The 19,058-nt window shown below is 47.3% G+C and overlaps 1 protein-coding gene across 1 annotated transcript in view; it reads right to left on the bottom strand.

Annotated features, from left to right (window-relative positions):
- Positions 1-19,058, bottom strand: part of LOC144496960 (uncharacterized) — a 76,713-nt gene that overhangs the window by 20,748 nt on the left and 36,907 nt on the right. Inside the window, exons 25-35 of the mRNA XM_078217613.1 lie at positions 17,607-17,660; positions 15,437-15,544; positions 13,459-13,512; positions 13,280-13,333; positions 13,106-13,159; positions 5,963-6,016; positions 4,822-4,929; positions 2,109-2,162; positions 759-812; positions 604-657; positions 9-62 (exon numbers count right to left, since the gene is read on the bottom strand). Of these exons, the coding sequence (XP_078073739.1) occupies positions 9-62; positions 604-657; positions 759-812; positions 2,109-2,162; positions 4,822-4,929; positions 5,963-6,016; positions 13,106-13,159; positions 13,280-13,333; positions 13,459-13,512; positions 15,437-15,544; positions 17,607-17,660 (702 nt within the window). The remainder of the gene's footprint in view (positions 1-8; positions 63-603; positions 658-758; positions 813-2,108; positions 2,163-4,821; positions 4,930-5,962; positions 6,017-13,105; positions 13,160-13,279; positions 13,334-13,458; positions 13,513-15,436; positions 15,545-17,606; positions 17,661-19,058) is intronic.

Genomic DNA, 19,058 nt, shown 5'->3' with positions numbered 1-19,058 from the left:
CGTATTACCTTGCTTCCTTTCTCCCCTTCTCTTCCCTCTGCACCGCGAGCGCCGGCTGGTCCCTGTGAGAAAAAGACGCAGATAGATGTTAAAGCTGGAGGCAGAGAGGGAGAAATAACCAGAGCAAGGGAGAGGAGGACATGGGGAAGACATTGCAGTTGCCCTTGCAGCCCAATGCTGGGAGCTCAAAACACACCCAATATTACACAGCTTCCCACAACAAATGTCCAGCAACATTCACATAGCTGGGATTGAAAGGGTTGATGTATGAGGAGAAAATAAACAGTTTGGGCTGATACTCGCTGGAGTTTAGAAGGATGAGAGAGGATCTGATTGAGGTATGTGCAATTTTAAAAGCGATTGATAAAGTAAGTGTAGACCAAATGTTTCCTTTCTGGAGCAATCTGGAACAAGAGGTCACTAGCATAGGTTGAGAGGTGGAAATTTAAAACTGATACAGATACAGACGCCACACAGCACCCACACCCCAGAAACAGATGTCACACTGCTCCGAGGGCATCGAGAGTTTCGGACACCTGCTGTCTGAACACTCCCAGGCTAACAGGTCCTTTGGGTCTAGCACTACCCGAAATATTTACTTACCCTCTTTCCTGGTGGACCTGGTGGGCCCACTTCACCAGTAGGTCCAGGGGAGCCCTGTGTGATAAGGAAACAGAGAGAGATGGACAGGCATCAGTAAATATGCCAAACAGCCCGATACATTGCAACAACTCAGCACTCCCGCCATCATTACTTACCGCTTGCCCTTGCTCGCCAGTCTCTCCCCTTTCACCTTTGACACCATCCTGACCCTAAAATGAAAGGACAAGAATAGAATATCAAGTCTAAGGAAGACTAAAATGAATCAGCCCTGCTCTCACTGTCCAACTCAACCCTTCTTGAAAAAAGGAGGCAATGCCCTTTTGCAATGTCTCAAATGGGGTCACTTCTGCTGTCACCAGCGAGGGGTGCACCTGAGGGCTACACTGCAGAAGACTGTCAAGCTCACGGAGATGGGATGACCCAGCGCACACCGTTAGTGAATGCCATGATTCAGCCCAGAACCCACAGGTCCAACAATAAGGGGAATCTGAGGAAGGGGAACAATCTCCAGGCTTCAGTGGGAGTTTGAACTGAAAATGAGGACACAGTGAGGTGGAAGAGTGTTTCCTTACCATATATGGAGTACTATCTAGAACAGCATGTCAATACATATTGGTTGTAGCACATCTAGAACATCCTATCTATATACAAGAGCACTATTCACATCTAGAACAACATGTCTATATCTCGGGGCGTGTTCATATCTAGAACAACCTGTCTATATATAGGCGCAGTATTCACATTTAGAACAACCTGTCTATATATAGCACTCACATCTAGAACAACATGTCTATTAAAAAGGGCAGTATGCACATCTAGAACAACATGTCTATATATAGGAGCAGCAATCATACCTGGAACACCCTCTCTGTATGTAGAGGCAGTATTCTCATCTAGAACACCCTATCTATATTTGGGAATAGTATTCACATCTCTAACAGCCTGTCTATATACAGGGACAGTATTTACTTCCAGAACACTGATCGATATACACAAGAGCAGTGTTTAATTCTCGAACAACCAATCCATATTTGGGAGTAGTGTTCACATCTAGAACAACTTGTGTATATATAGGGGCAGTATTCACATCTAGAACAACCTGTGTACATATAGGGGCAGTATTCACACCTAGAACAACCTGTCAATATATAGGAGCAGTACTCACATCTAGAACAACTGGTCTCTATATAGTAGCAGTATTCACATCTCGAACATCCTGTCTATACATAAGGCCATTATTCACATCTAAACATGCTGCCTATATCTAGAGGGGTAGAGTTGCATAAGAATATCTGACCATATATTGGGGCAGTGCTCACAGCTAGACAGCCTGTACTGCAGAATTCATATTGTATAACAGCCTGCCTATATACAGAAATAGCATTCACAACTGGGACACCCTCTTCACATACTGGAGCAATGTTCACATCTAGAAACTTTCTTTTCAAATGTTGTTATTAAACAATGGCAATGGTGAGAGGTTCACCAAGCCTAATCGCACTTACACGTGGTCCAGGTTCGCCCCCAGGGCCAGGGTCACCAGGGAAACCAACGGGACCCTAAAAGGAGGAAAGAGATGGAATAGATCAGAGGTGAGAAAGTTCACAGCATCCATCAGTCAAACAGTTGGTAGAAGTACATTGCATTTGTCAGGGTCCGAATCGAACACAAGTTATAGAACATAGAACATAGAACATTACAGCGCAGAACAGGCCCTTCGGCCCACGATGTTGCACCGACCAGTTAAAAAAAAAACTGTGACCCTCCAACCTAAACCAATTTCTTTTCGTCCATGAACCTATCTACGGATCTCTTAAACGCCCCCAAACTAGGCGCATTTACTACTGATGCTGGCAGGGCATTCCAATCCCTCACCACCCTCTGGGTAAAGAACCTACCCCTGACATCGGTTCTATAACTACCCCCCCTCAATTTAAAGCCATGCCCCCTCGTGCTGGATTTCTCCATCAGAGGAAAAAGGCTATCACTATCCACCCTATCTAAACCTCTAATCATCTTATATGTTTCAATAAGATCCCCTCTTAGCCGCCGCCTTTCCAGCGAAAACAATCCCAAATCCCTCAGCCTCTCCTCATAGGATCTCCCCTCCATACCAGGCAACATCCTGGTAAACCTCCTCTGCACCCTCTCCAAAGCCTCCACATCCTTCCTGTAATGTGGGGACCAGAACTGCACACAGTACTCCAAGTGCGGCCGCACCAGAGTTGTGTACAGTTGCAACATAACGCTACGACTCCTAAATTCAATCCCCCTACCAATAAACGCCAAGACACCATATGCCTTCTTAACAACCTTATCTACTTGATTCCCAACTTTCAGGGATCTATGCACACATACACCTAGATCCCTCTGCTCCTCCACACTATTCAAAGTCCTCCCGTTAGCCCTATACTCAACACATCTGTTATTCCTACCAAAGTGAATTACCTCACACTTCTCCGCATTAAACTCCATCCGCCACCTCTCGGCCCAACTTTGCAACCTGTCTAAGTCTTCCTGCAAACTACGACACCCTTCCTCACTGTCTACCACACCACCGACTTTGGTGTCATCAGCAAATTTGCTAATCCACCCAACTATACCCTCATCCAGATCATTAATAAATATTACAAACAGCAGTGGCCCCAAAACAGATCCCTGAGGTACACCACTTGTAACCGCACTCCATGATGAATATTTACTATCAACCACCACCCTCTGTTTCCTATCCGCTAGCCAATTCCTGATCCAATTTCCTAGATCACCCCCAATCCCATACATCTGCATTTTCTGCAGAAGCCTACCATGGTGAACCTTATCAAACGCCTTACTAAAATCCATATATACCACGTCCACTGCCTTGCCCCCATCCACCTCCTTGGTCACTTTCTCAAAAAACTCAATAAGGTTAGTAAGGCACGACCTACCTGCCACAAAACCATGCTGACTATCACCTATCAATTCATTACTCTCCAAATAACTATAAATCCTATCCCTTATAATTTTTTCCAACATCTTGCCGACAACAGAAGTGAGACTCACCGGTCTATAATTCCCGGGGAAGTCTCTGTTCCCCTTCTTAAACAATGGGACAACATTCGCTAACCTCCAATCTTCTGGTACTATACCAGAGGCCAACGACGACCTGAAGATCAGAGCCAGAGGCTCTGCAATCACTTCTCTTGCCTCCCAGAGAATCCTTGGATAAATCCCATCCGGACCAGGGGATTTATCTATTTTCAGACCCTCCAGAATATCCTGCACATCCTCCTTATCAACTGTAATACTGTCTATTCTACTCCCTTGCAACCCAGTGTCCTCCTCAGCTATATTCATGTCCCCTTGCGTGAACACCGAAGAGAAATATTGGTTCAATGCTTCACCAATCTCCTCCGGTTCCACACATAACTTCCCTCTGCCATCTATAACTGGCCCTAAACTTGCCCTAACCAACCTTCTGTTCTTGACATACCTATAGAACGCCTTAGGATTCTCTTTAACCCTATCCGCCAAAGTCTTCTCATGTCCCCTTTTAGCCCTTCTAAGCTCGCTCTTCAACTCCCTCTTAGCCAATCTAAAGCTTTCTAGTGCACTACCCGAGTGCTCACGTCTCATCCGAACATAAGCCTCCTTTTTCTTTTTAACCAACAAAGAAACTTTTTTGGTGCACCACGGTTCCCTAGCCCTACCAATTCCTCCTTGCCTGACAGGGACATACCTATCACAGACTCGCAGTAGCTGCTCCTTGAAAAAACTCCACATGTCGGACGTTCCCAGTCCCTGTAATCTCCTAGTCCAACCTATGTTTCCTAATTCTCTCCTAATAGCCTCATAATTACCCTTCCCCCAGCTAAAACCACTGGCCCGAGGTTGGAGGCTGAAAGGTCAACACCTACACACTTGTGCCTGATTGAATTCCCAACACTGGTTTTAGGAGAACAACAATCCTTAAATCAATGCCGGACGTACACAGAATGGCTCAAAACAATTCCCAACACAGGCATGTTCACCTTTAACTGTGATTTTCTTTTCTCTCCACAGATGGTGCCTGACCTGAGTATTTCCAGCATTCCCAGTTTTTTATTACAATTAAAGCCCTAGCCTGAACCTGGTACCTGTAGAACACGGTGGATCAGCCTCTCGGTTCTAAATGCGTTTTAGAAATCGCAGAAAGGAATTCCAAAATTCAACCTTCAGGCAGATTTGTGGCCTACTTACAGGATTGCCCTTGGGTCCATCGTCACCAGTGGGCCCTTTGGTGCCTGCAGGTCCAGCTTCGCCCGGTTGTCCTGATTCTCCTTTTTCTCCTCTTTCGCCTTTTGGACCCTGTCGGGTTTTTTTGAAGGAAAATAAAATGAATAAAAACAAGACAAGTTATCATCTTCCTGTTCAATCAATGTCCATTTATTTTAAGTTTCACTCCATCCATTTTTCTTTCCTCCCCCACTACTCCTCTCCCAGTGATGCATCCTCTCTCGCTGGGCTACGGTTCCCATGGGCACCTAGCCAGCATTCAGCCAATTCATATGAGCTGAGCGGGCCCGGATACACAGAACAGCCCAATCTGTGGATCCGTCCTCACCCATGCTCCGGTCAATTCCACTCCAGCTCCGGGGGTGGGGGGGATCAGAGCTCCTGAAAGGAAAGACAGCCGCCTTATTTCCCCTTAAGGAAGCGAAGTCACGCCGACTTGACATGGAAGAGAAGAAAAACAGGTCTGTCCCAAGTCTCTTTGCAGAGGCAGCATTAGAGACACAAAGCAAAGGAGCAACTATTAGATGGAGTGGCTTGATAGCTGAAATATCAAACCATTACCCAGGACTGGGGTTGCATTAATTGGCTTCGAACGTGTCCAGAAGTGTGGAGTATTCAGTCAATGTGCTGCAGTGGATCAGCCCATTGTTGCAGGGGTTTCTTATATGCACAACATATAGTTAAACTGTCATACAGCACCGAAAAGGCCCTTCGGCCCATCGTGTTTGCACTGACAATACCACTAAAGTCGCACTAATCCCATTTCCCAACACTTGAGGCAGTAGAGAAATGGTATCCATCCCTGTTTCACATGGGGTCGGGTTTTCCTGTCCCATCCTCCGCCGGGGTAATCCTCTCCTGTTGAAAGTCAATGGGATTTTGGCAGGGCTGCCGACTCTCCCGCAGCGGGTCCTGCCAAGGCGGCGATGGAAAATCCTGGCCTTGGAACTTCCTTCCCCCACCCCCCCCAAAACCCCCCACGGTACTGCATGGTCAACCTGCTGCCAGCTGTCTGGCCTCTAGATTTATTTCTTAGCCTTTCCAGTGCCTCTTGGGGCTGAAAAAATCGTGACACTCTGAAGGGCTCCCCCACGGAGTTACATACCTTGCGTCCGGGGAGACCTTGGATTCCTGGAGCGCCCGATTCGCCAGCTTCACCCTGAAGGAAAGACAGCCATTAATGCAAGGAAAGAGCCAAAGGACAACTGCAGAACCTCGAACAACATTCTCCGATCCTTCAAGATCCAATTATAATAGAGCCCTATCCAGAAAGCCGGACGAAGAAGGATAGAACCAGAGTCAATCTTACTGCACTTTTACGAGCATTTATTCACAGAGATGCACATTACAAGCATCTCCTAATCCCACCCCCACGTATTTCATTCTGTTCCTTCTTATAGTTGCCCATGTGAATCCCCCATTAATGCCAACTGCCTGCAATACAGTTAACACATCCAGCCCCAGCTTTGTAAAATATAAGAGTATGGCAAAATTATTAAACGACATATTGTAGTTAAAATGTGATCCTTTATTGTGTTGACATTTTTACTGATCCTCCAGCTATAGCACGGTCTCTCTGGTCCTGATTTTACCAGCCGAGGCTGGCAGAAAGGCATTCTCTGTTGGCCTCGGGCGCGATCTTACGAGCCTTGGACGGCCATGCCGGTAAAATCCCGGCCTCTGATTTATTGATTGTTTAACTCACTGCATGACTGTTCAAATCAAATTAATAAATCCTCTTATTCACATTCACTCTGAGGTCCCTAAACCAGGGCCATTCTCACCACCCTTAATCCACAGGCTTTGAAAACCTTAGCACGGCATTGTCAATCCATTATCTCTTGTTATTTCCGCTCCCGTCCCTTTGAGATTTTCCAATCCAACAAGAAAGTCTGCAAGCGACCTTCAGTGCCTCTCGATCCAGTTCATTGCCAGTCCAACTGGCAGAGCGATCTTACCAAGCAAATTAACCTGCCTCTTCCTGACCAGTAACTGAGCATATCGATCACAGAGTCGGCCGACCATTCGCCCAACTGATGTGGTGCTGGCATTGACGCTCCACAAAAGCCTCCTTCGTGCCCTATCTCATCCCATCCCATCAGCCTATCCTTCCGTTCTCTTGAACCTCCTCCTGAATGTATTTATCCAATTCACCTCAACCACCCTGCACCGTAACACTTCCATGTTCTAACCACTTGCAGTGTGGAGAACTTGTTCAACGATTGGATTTGTTGGCAACAATTATATATATTTACGAGCCCTACTGTTGGTCTTGCCCGCAAGTGGAGATACCTTCTCTACGTCTACCCTATCAAAACATTTTGTAATCTAAGAGAGTACATTAAATAGGAACAGGACTAATCCAGAGAGTGGAGAACCTGTGGTATTCAGTACCACAGAAAGAAGTTGAGGCCAAAACATTGTTTCAAGAAGAAATTACATACTGCTTTTGGGGCTAAAGGGATCAAGGAATATGGGGGAAAGGGGATCAGGAAATTAAATTTGATCATAGAATCATAGAATCATAGAAACCCTACAGTGCAGAAGGAGGCCATTCGGCTCGAGTCTGCACCGACCACAATCCCACCCAGGCCCTACCCCCACATATTTACCCGCTAATCCCTCTAACCTATGCATCTCAGGACTCTAAGGGACAATTTTTAACCTGGCCAATCAACCTAACCCGCACATCTTTGGACTGTGGGAGGAAACCGGAGCACCCGGAGGAAACCCACGCAGACACGAGGAGAATGTGCAAACTCCTTTTAGGCTGATGATCAGCCACGATCATAATGAATGGTGGAGCAGGTTCGAAGGGCCGAATGCCCTACTCCTGCTTCTATTTTGCATGTTTCTATCCAGGAGCGGCACGGTGGCACAGTGGTTAGCACTGCTGCCACACAGCTCCAGGGACTTGTGTTCGATTCCCGGTTTGGGTCACTGTCTGTGCGGAGTTTGCACATTCTCCCCGTGTCTGTGTGGGTTTCCTCCGGGTGCTCTGGTTTCCTCCCACACTCCAAAGATGTGCGGGTTAAGTGTACTGGCCATGCTAAATTGCCCCTTAGTGTCCCGGGATGCGTAGGTTAGAGGGATTAGCGGGTAAATATGTGGGGTTATAGGGATGGTGGAATTGTTGTCGATGCAGATTCGATGGGCCAAATGGCCACCTTCTGCACTGTAGGGTTTCTATGATATAGCCCAGTTCCATCACCAAACCTTTTGACTTCCTTACAATCTGAAATATCAATTGATCTTCATCTTAAAATGTGTTCCCCATTTGAGCCTTCCGTTGTCCTGTAGGATAAAGGCTAGACAACATCCACAAACCTCCAAGTGAAAAAAACATTGTCGCCGTTCTGAATGGTTGATCACTTATCCTTAGACTGTGACTGCCCTCGCTCTCAACTCCCTATCCCAGGGAATAGAACCTCTTCACCTCTACCCTGTCATGCCCTTGAAGAACAATGAGGTAACCTCTCATTTAAGGGTAGGCAGTGGCATGGTGGTATTGTCACTGGGCTTGTAATCCAGAGATCCAGGGCAATGCTCTGGGGGCCCAGATTCAAGGCGGGAGATGGTGGAATTTAAATTCAATAAAAATCTGGAATCAAAAGGTCCAACGGTGACTGCGAAACCATTGTCGTAAAAACTCAACTGGTTCACTAATGCCCTTGAGGAAAGGAAATCTTCCATTTTCCCTTGGTCTGACCAACATGTGACTCCTGACCCACAGCAATGTGGTTGACTCTTAAATGCCATCAAGAATGGGCAATAAATGCTGGCCCAGCCAGCAACCCCCACATCCCAAGAATGCATAAAAAACAATTCTTCTTAAAAACTCTGGAGCATATAAACTACACAATCTCCCTCATAGGACGATGCCCTGATCCCAGGAACCAATCGAGTGAACCTTTGATGAGACTCGTCTAAGGTAAGCAATACTCTGACTGTGGTCCCATCTACTTGCAATAGAGGCCATTATGTCATTTTCCTGCCTAATTGTTGCTCGCTGTACGTTAACCATAGAAAAGTTACAGCACAGAAGGAGGCCGTTCAGCCCATCTTGTCCATGCCAACCCGAGGACACCCAGATGCCCTTTCTAATCCCACCTTCCTGTACCGGCCCATAGCCTGTGGCTTACATCACTTAAGGTGCAGATCCAGGTACTTTTTAAAAGAGTTTAGGATCTCTGCCTCCAGCACCAACTCGGGCAGTGAATTCCAGGCACTCACGATCATTTGCGTAAAAAAGTTCTTCCACATATTATTAACTTTCTGTTATTTGTGTGCAAGGACACCCAAATCCCCCTGAACACTAAAATTTGCAAGTCTCTCGCATCTTTTTCCATATTATTCCATCCTTCCTTCCAAAGTGGAAAGTTTCAGGCTTCCCCGTGTCATATTCCATCTGCCACCTTGCTGCTCACTCACCTAACCTGTCAATATCCTTTGACTGCCCCCCACAGCCTATTCTCCCCACTAACTAACTTCAGAAAAGGTTTACCAGACCAATGTCTGGAATGGGCGGGTTGTCTTATGAAGAAAGCTTGGAGAGGCTTGTATCTGCTGGAGTTTTAGAAGACTCTGAAGCGACTTGATTGAAACATACAAGATCCTGAGGGGTCTTGACAGGGTGGATGTGGAGAGGATGTTACCTCTTGCAAGAGGATTTAAAACTTGGGAGTCACTCATTCAAAATGATGTGGAGATGCCGGCGTTGGACTGGGGTGGACACAGTAAGAGGTCTCACAACACTAAATCCAGCAGGTTTATTTGGAATCACTTTTGGACCGCTGCTCCTTCATCAGCTGATGCTTACTGTGCCCTTTCAAAATGAAGATAAGGATGATGTTTGTCTCTCAGAGAGTCGTGAGTCTTTGTAACTCTTCCTGAAATGGTGATGGAAGAATATTTGAAAGATATTTTTATCCAACTCTGCCTTAAAAAGAATATTTTTAAGGCAGAGTTGGATAGATTCTTGGTAAGCAAAGGGGTGAAAGGTTATCAGGGTTAGGTGGATGCAGATGTGAGGTTACTATCAGATCAGCCATGATTTGATTCAATGGTGGAACAGGCTCGAGGGGCTGAATGGCCTACTCCTTGTTCATGTTTGCATGTAACTTTGTACTGTCATCAAACACTTTAACCTCAGTTCTTTTATCTGTGTTGTTGCAATGATGAGCAGTCATGATTTGACTGTTTTTTTGGAAAATGGTTCGAAAGGTTAAATGTTTAAACATTGGACTAAGTTCAAAGACTGTTTTCAAAATAGCCCCAAGCTACCAGCTGGAACTGGGTGTCCTCTCCTGAGAGGATAAAAGACAGTCCTTAATTTAATTATGATTCACATGTGGTCTTGTCCGGGAGACAGCAAGGTATTTGTTGACTTATTGTAAGAAACTAAATTGTCCCTTGGCCAAGGACAGGAGCGAAGAGCTGCAGCTGGGAAAAGGTTGTTCAAGGTTTCGATACCTTATTTGGAAGATGAATTGGCATTCTTGTACAGGTCACATGGTAACAGTGGCCATTTTGGCCTGCCTATCACGAATAATACAAAAAGGTAGAGACACGGATCCATCTGTGAAATTTTGGTCTCCTTATTTGAAAAAATATAATTGCATTTGAAAGAGTTCAGTGAAAGTTCAGTCGACTCATTCCTGAGATGAGGTGCTTATCTTCTGAAGAAAAGTTAAACAGCTTGGCCTACACCCACTGGAGTTTAGAAGAATGAAAGGTGATTTTTATTGAAAAAATACATATTGAAACATTGAGGCGCCACAGTGGTTAACACTGCTGCCTCACAGTGTCAGGGACCCAGGTTCAATTCTGGCCTTGGGTGACTGTGCAGAGTTTGCACGTTCTCCCTGTGTCTGCGTGGGTTTCCTCCGGGTGCTCCAGTTTCCTCCCACACCCCAAAAATGAGCAGGTTAGATGAATTGGGCATGCTAAATTGACCCTAGTGTGTAAGTTAGGTGGATTAGCCATGGTGGATGTCCTGGGTTGCGAGGATGGGGCAAGGGGGTAGGCCTTGGTGGGATGCTCTTCGGAGGGTCAGTGCAGTCATGATAGGCCGAACGGCCTCCTTCTGCACTGTCGGAAGTCTATGATTATATATAAGCCCCTGAGGGGATTTGACATGGTAGATACCAGGAGGGTGTTTCCACTTGTGGGAGAGACTGAAACCAGGGGATACTGGTTAAATAAGCTGTCTACCGTTTAAGACGGAGATTAAGAGAAATCTATCTGTTCGAAGGATCATTAGTTTGTGAAAGGGGCACAGATTGCAAAGTGGAGTTGAGACTACAACCATATCAGCCATGATCTTAACGAGTCGGGGAGCAGGCTCACGGGGTTTAATATCCTAAACCTGCTGCTAAGTACTAAGTCCTGTGTTCCTGTCTCTTAGAGATCCATCCTGAACCATCTCAAAGAGGCGCTGGCCCAGGGAGAGGCAGAGGAAGGCATCTAAAAGCAGATTCCGATCTGCAGTGAAGTAACCAGGCAGCTAAAAAGTGCCACGACTCTGCAACAGAAACTAACTTGCTGTAAGAACGACAGAAAATGCTGGAAAATCTCAGCAGGTCTGACAGCATCGGTGGAGACAGAGCAAGAGTTAACGTTTCAAGTCTGGGTTAGCTCTATTCTCTCTCCACAGTTGTTGTCGGACCTGCTGAGATTTTCCAGCATTTTCTGTTTTTGTTTCAGCTTCTAGCATTCGCAGTAATTTGCTTTTAACTCCCTGGAAACTTGATTTTCCACCTACTAAGCCAACCTGTTAACTCCACCACCTCAAAACCTTCACCTCCAACAACGCAACATCTCGATTTCAAAACCTTTCAGACCCTCACTGAATGTGGCCTGAATTAAGTAGTCATTTTGGTGGCACACAACTGGAGTCTGGCTCAGAGAAAAAAAAGACCTATTTTGTCGAAGCTGTTCGTCTTGAACTCAACAGGACAATTCGCGAAGATTCAGAAAGGTGGAATTTTATGTGCCCATTATGGCGGGGGGGTTGGGGGAAGGGGGTGGGGGGGGGGGGGAGGGGGGGGGCAGGAGAGGGGGGGCAGGAGAGGGGGGGGGCAGGAGAGGGGAGCCAGAAAAGGGCCATTGAAAAGTCCATTTGGCGGGACCGGAAAATCCTGGTGTAATGCATTGGCGGAAAGTGCTGATCAATTGGGAAGTGGACTCTGATTGGTCGTGACGTTGCCATAGAGAATGCACCAGCTGATCTGCCATACTCACAGTCTGAATTTGCATAAGTAACTTTTGTTTTATCTTCCTCTCATTGTGTGTGTATGTGCGTTAGTAACTTCTATCTTTTCTTAAGTAACTTTTTAAAAATTCATTCACGGGACATGGTCATCACTGGCTGGCCAGCATTTGTTGCCCATCCCTAGTTGCCGACAGGCAGTTGAGAGTCAACCATTTTGCTGTGGGTCTGGAGTCACATGTAGGCCAGACCAGGTAAGGACGGCAGATTTCCTTCCCTAAAGGGCATTAGTGAACCAGATGGGATTTTCTGACAATCGACAATGGTTTCATGGTCACCAGCTGATTCTTCATTCCAGATATTTTTTATTCACAGTGGCATGGTGGTTAGCATTGCTGCCTCACAGCTCCAGGGACATGGGATCGATTCCCGGCATGGGTCACTGCCTGTGCGGAGTTTGCACATTCTCCCCATATCTGCGTGGATTTCCTCCCACAACCTGAAAGACGTGCTGGTCAGGTGCACTGGCTGTGCTAAATTCTCCCACAGTGTACCCGAACAGGCGCCGGAGTGTGGCGACTAGGGGACTTTCACAGTAACCTCATTGCAGTGTTAATGTAAGCTTACTTGTGACACTAATAAATAAACTTCAAACTTAAACAATTCTGTGAAATAAACCAGTCATTACTTTGCAAGTACAAAAGTCTTTGTTGTTGGGTTACTTTAAATGAAATCACAGACATTGTGGAAGCTGCACATTAAATTGTCTGTGCACCACTGATATAGATTGCAATGGCTGCACACACAGCACTGATCCTGTGGTACCCCTGCTGGTAACAGTATCGCCCCCCCACAACCTACAAATGACACACTGATTCAATCTCTTTTATCTCTTTGAACTCATCCTCAATCTGGGCCAATTTAGCCGAGTAAGACGCAGGCAAACGACCTCTGCCAGGTCACCTCTTAGCCTGGTCTAGTGCAAACCTGCCATGTTATCTCCTTCGTCCACTGAATCTAGTTCTGCTGACAGCTTACCTTTTCACCGATGGACCCTAGGTTGCCGATGCCTCCGGGAGGACCTTGGGGACCCTGGGGTTGGGGGCGAAGACAGAAAAAAAGGCAAAGGTCAGGAAGGTGAGGTCAGAGGTGAGTATGGCCAACGGTCGGTAAATTGCACATTAAGATTCTAGCAAATGGAGTTTAACTTACGTCTGCCCCATTTGGACCAGCGGGGCCTGTGGGACCAGGGGGGCCAGGCGGACCCTGTGAAGAGGAAGACAGAGAGACTCGTAACTCGTAGGACATTGCAAGGTGGGGAGGGGGTGGTTAACAGTGAAGTTTCAGAGAGAGAGGGAGAGAGAAAGAGAGAGAGCAAAACATAAACTCACCATGGGACCAACATCACCAGTTTCTCCCTTCGTGCCAGAAGGTCCAGGCATTCCCTATGATATAAAACAACACAAATCAGCTCCTGACCGCAAGAGTGTCAGCCATACAGTGCATTGTATTTCCCAAGTACACTGTATTAATATATGATAGGATATCATAAGGGGTCAGAGTGCCAGGGAGGGAATCGTAAGGAATCACTGTGGGGCGAGGGGATTGTAATAGATCACAGTGTGGGGGAGGGGATCAGAGTGCAGGGAGGGGATTGTAAGGGATCAAAGTGTGGGGGTGGGGATCATAAGGAATCAGAGTGCAGGGGAGGGGATCATAAGGGATCCAAGTGAGTTTCCTCTGGGTGCTCCAGTTTCCTCCCACACTCCAAAGATGTACGGGTTAGGTTGATTGGCCATGCTAAATTAACACTGGTGTCAGAGGCATTATAATGCAGGGTAAATATGAGGGGGCTACGGGAATGGGGAATAGGTGCGATTGTGGATGGTGCAGACTCGATGGGCTGAATGGCTTCCTTCTGCACTGTAGGGATTCTATAAAGTGTGTGGGAGGGATCACAAGCAATAAGAGGGCAGGGAGGAGTGTGGGGGAAGGGATCAGAAGGGATTGGACTGTGGGGGAGGGGATCATAAGGGGTCAAAGTGTGGGGGAGGGGATTGTAAGGGATCAAAGTGTGGGGGAGGGGATCGTAAGTGATAAGAGGGTAGGAAGGAGATCATAGGGGATCCAAGTGCAGGGATGGGAATCAGGAGGAGGAAAGAGTGTGGAAATCTCAAGTGAAATATTGCTCCCAGTTCTGGGTGCGGCACTTGGGAAAGATGTGAAGGCCTTGGAGAGAGTGCCATGAAAATTCACGAGAATGCTTCCAGGGGTAAGGGACATGAGCTATATAGAATGATCAGTGATGTTAGGATCATCTCCTTGAAGAGAGGATAAGATGAGATTTGATTGAGATGTTCAAAGTCCAGAGGGATCAGGGCAGAATAGATAGAAAGAAACCATTTCCATGAGTGGAAGGGACGATATTCAGAATTAAGGTATTAATAAAGAAAGCAAGAAAGCAACGGTGACATAAGAGGAATTTTTTCACACAGTGAGGGGTGAGGATCTGGAATGCACTGTCTGAGTGTGTGGTGGAGACAGATTCACACAGCGAGTGGTTAGGATCTGGAATGCACTGTCTGAGAGTGCGGTGGAGACAGATACAATCATAGCATTCAAGAGGGAATTGGATTACTGTCCGAAAAGAAATAATGTGCAGGTTTAAGGGGAAGTGGCAAGGAAGTATCCTAAAAAATAGGGCGCTATTTTTTTAAGCCTCTCCTTTCTTTCCGGTGGGATATTCCAGTCCTATTTAAGTCAATGGGAATTTGAAGGGCCACCTGCATTTTCCAGCCCCACCGAGCTGGATCAGGCCTGTACATTAGTGTCCCAAGTAAATTCCTCATTTGTAGAGAGCAGCCAGATCAGGCCAAATGGCCACCGTCTGTGCTGTGAACAGTCTGTGATTCCCTGGGAGGGGATCCAGAGGGACAACACGTTGGGGCGAGGGACATTGTAAGGTGAGGTTGCACTGTGAGGAACATCGTAAGATGTCAAGATTATGTGGGTGGATCATTGGGGTGAACAAGCTTCAAACAGCGAGTGAAAAGCCATTCTTCCCACTCTGACCCCATTCCCATCCCCACACTCTGACCCCATTCCCATCCCCACACTCTGACCCCATTCTCCCTCCACTCTGCCCCCATTGCCCACACTGTCCCCAGTCTACCAGGCATCAACCTTGCCCTCTCTATCCCACAGAGCATCCCCCTATTTCCGCAGGGTGTCCACCCTATTCCTTACCCTCAGCATCCCCAACTCCACTTCCCCCACTCTAATGCACACTGGCCCAGGAATTACAAGATTGTACATGTGCAATGCCATATTCCCTTCAAACGTCCTTGTAGACCGATCACATTGACTGACCTGTAGTCCGATTGGACCCGGTGAACCTGGAAAACCTCTGGGACCTTCGTCGCCCTTCTGTCCGAAATATCCCTGCTGACCTCTGGCTCCAGGTTCTCCATCGGCACCCTGAGAGGGAAAGAGACAGAGTCTTCAGTGAGGATCAGCAAAGCATCAGCTTCAGGTCAATGCAGCTTCTCTACACACACACAAATTAGGATCAGGAGTAGACCACTTCGCCCCAACAGCCTGCTCCACCATTCAATAAGATCATGACTGATCTGATTGTAATCCCAACCCTACACTAACCCAACTAGACCACATTGGTGTTTATGCTCCACCCGAACTTCTTCCCTGCTTTTCCCATCTAAATCTACCATCATAACCATTTATCTTCCCTTCTCCCTCATTTGATCCAGGTTTTTGTTTTGGAACTACAAAAATAAAAATGTTTCTGGTTTTTGACGCCTTGATAAATAATGTTTTAAAAGCCTCAATGATCTGCATGTATCTGAAACAAGTGTGCAAAGATACGTGTGTATGTATGTGTGTGTGTGCGTGCATGCACATGTGTATAAGCGTAGCATGCATGTATGTGTCTCGTATGTCTATGTTTGGTGCGTGCATGCATATGCATGCAGTGTGCAGCGTATGTGTCATGTGTGTGCAAGTGTGGTGAGTATGCATGTGTTACATGCGCGTGGTGTGCATGTTTATGTGTGTGTGTGTGGGGTGGTGTGGAGTGGGGTGGGGTGGTGTGGGGTGGGGTAGTGTGGGGTGGAGTGGGGTGGGGATGGGGTGGGATGGGGATGGGGATGGGGATGAGGATGGGGTGGGGGGGTGGGGGTGAGGGCTGGGGTGGGGTGGTGTGGGGTGGTGTGGGGTGGTGTGGGGGTGGGGTGGGGGTGGGGGTGGGGTGGGGTGGGGGTGGGGTGGGGGGGGAGTGGGGGGGGAGTGGGGGGGAGTGGGGGGGAGTGGGGGGGGTGTGGGGGTGGGGTGTGGGGGTGTGGGGTGGGGGTGGGGTGGGGTGGGGGTGGGGGTGGGGGTGGGGTGGGGGTGGGGTGGGGTGGGGGGGGGGGTGGAACTGAGACAATTATGTAGAGCTTTGTCTCTGATACAAGAACCTTGTGAGCCTCTGGACTTGACTATCCCAAAGCATTCCTGGCTGGTAACTCTCCATCAACAGCTCATCTGCAGCCCGTTGTCTTATCTCTCATCAAATCTCCGTCTGCACGCTGACCGACATCAGCTCCCCATCAAACCTCGAATTTAAAATTCTCCTCGTTTCCAAATCCCTCCATGGCCTCGCCCCCTTCACTATCCCTGTAATCTCCCCAGTCCTACAACCATCCGAGATCTCTGTCCTCTTCATTCAAGCATCCCTGATGTTAATCACTGTGTGTGACTCACCTGAAGAAGGGGCTTGGGGCTCCGAAAGCTTGTGTGGCTTTTGCTACCAAATAAACCTGTTGGACTTTAACCTGGTGTTGTTAAACTTCTTACTGTGTTAATCACAGTGCCATTGGTGGCGATGTCTTTATTCACCTGAGACCGGAGCTCCCAAGAGCTCGCCGCCTCTTCAGCTCCCCCTCCCGGAGACAATCCTCAAAACCAACTGGCCAAGCTTTTGGTCAACAGCCCTAACATCTCCTTGTGTGCCTGGTACAACACTCCTGTGAGTGCTTTGGGATGTGCTATTGTGGGTGTTACATCAGTGCAGTTATTGTTGTGATCTATTAGCTAGCCCACTGTTCAGAACATTTAGCACCTATTCAAACATTCCAAAGCACCTTACAGTCACTGAAACATGTATGGAGGTCTATAGAAACAAACATGGAGCAAACAGCAATGACCAGTTCATTTTAGTTTTCTGGCCGTGTTGGTCAAGGGATGAATGTTGGCCAGGCACCAGGTGTAGAACTAACCCCGCTCTTCTTCAAAATGGCAGCGCGGGATCTTTTACACCCACTCTATGGTTTGACACTTCACCCGAGGGGATGCAGCACCAACCGTGCAACACCACCTCAGCAGTATTCCACGACGTGTGGCCGCCTTCGATTTTGTGCTCCAGCCTCTGAACGCACGATCTTCTGACCCAAGGGCTAGAGCCATGACCCCACAACAATGAACGGCTCTGACCTATAAGTGAAAGTTCCGGAAACATCGTGAGCTCCCAAGCGCAGATACTTACTGCAGGACCTGGTTGGCCAACGGGACCGACTGGACCTGGGGGACCGGGTGGACCCTGGAACAAAACGTAAGTGGATGCACAATCATTACAATTCTGATATATGAAAATGACCAAAGACAGCCAAGAATTCCATAAAATCCCGAACAGTGCAGAAGAGGCCATTCAGCCCATCGAGTCTGCACTGACTCTGTGACAGAATATCTTACACAGGCCCTCTCACCTGCCCTATCCCTGTAACCTCAAACATTTACCATACTTAAGCCACCTAACTACACATCCCTGGACACTAAGGGGTGACTTAGCATGGCCAATTCACCTAACCTGCACATCTTTGGACTGTGGGAGAAAACCGGTGTCAAACCAGTGTCACAAGTAGGCTTACATTAACGCTGCAATGAAGTTACTATGAAAACCCCCTAGTCGCCACACTCCGGCACCTGTTCGGGAGAATTTATCATGGTCAATGCACCTAACCAGCACGTCTTTGGGACTGTAGGAGGAAATTGGAGCACCCGGAGGAAACCCACACAGACATGGGGAGAACGTGCAAACTCCACACAGACAGTGACCCAAGGCCAGAATTGATCCCGGGTCCCTGGCACTGCGAGGCAGCAGTGCTCACCACTGTGCCACCGTGCTGCCCATATTTATTCAACACCTATGGTTAAACAACAACAAAACATTTTGTGAAATTATGTAAATCTACATTTTAATTTAAAAGACCCAAAATGGTTTTATTGTCAGCATTGACTTAATTTAGTAGTCATGGCTGTTTTAACAGAGCCAGAGATTGAGAGGAGACAGTGGACGAAGCTGACTGATATTTATTATTAAACATCAGATTATGTTTTGCTCTCCATTTTCTGGCCTGCTCTGCTGAAGGGACAGATTCTTCGCTCAGCATATCCCACGGGGACAAGCTATCTTCTGTTATCTTCCCAAGTCGTCATTGTTTATATGCAACAGAAAGGCCCAGAAATTCTACAGAACCTAGCGATGGAGTCTGGAAACAAGGCCAAGAAATTCCATGAAACTTCGGCTCATAAATTTTATAGGACCTAGACACCAAGGCATTTAAATTTTATGGGACAAGGAGCCTCTAAATTACATGGAACCTGTTCACCAATTATGGAGCTTTGAAAATAATGCCCATAAATTTGACAGAGCCTAGACAATAAGGCCCAAAGACTCTACAAAACCTAGACGACAAGGCCCATACCTTACATAGGGCCCAGACAACAAGGCCCATAAATTTCATGGAGCCGAGACAACAAGGCCCAGGAATTCTGTGAGGTCTATAGACACCAAGGAAATTCCACAGAGCCTAGGCAATAAGGCCCAGAGGTTCCACAGGGCCTAGACATCAAGGGCTCACCTGCTGTTTGGTTTGGGCACAGGGTGCGATGTATTTACGGTACATTCCCATTTTGTTACACAATCCCTTTCGATTCC

This window comes from Mustelus asterias, chromosome 8 (assembly GCF_964213995.1).
Source record: "Mustelus asterias chromosome 8, sMusAst1.hap1.1, whole genome shotgun sequence".
In the NCBI taxonomy this organism is placed as follows: domain Eukaryota; kingdom Metazoa; phylum Chordata; class Chondrichthyes; order Carcharhiniformes; family Triakidae; genus Mustelus; species Mustelus asterias.
Note: the sequence above shows the minus strand (reverse complement) of the source record. Positions and strands in the feature narration are given on the sequence as shown.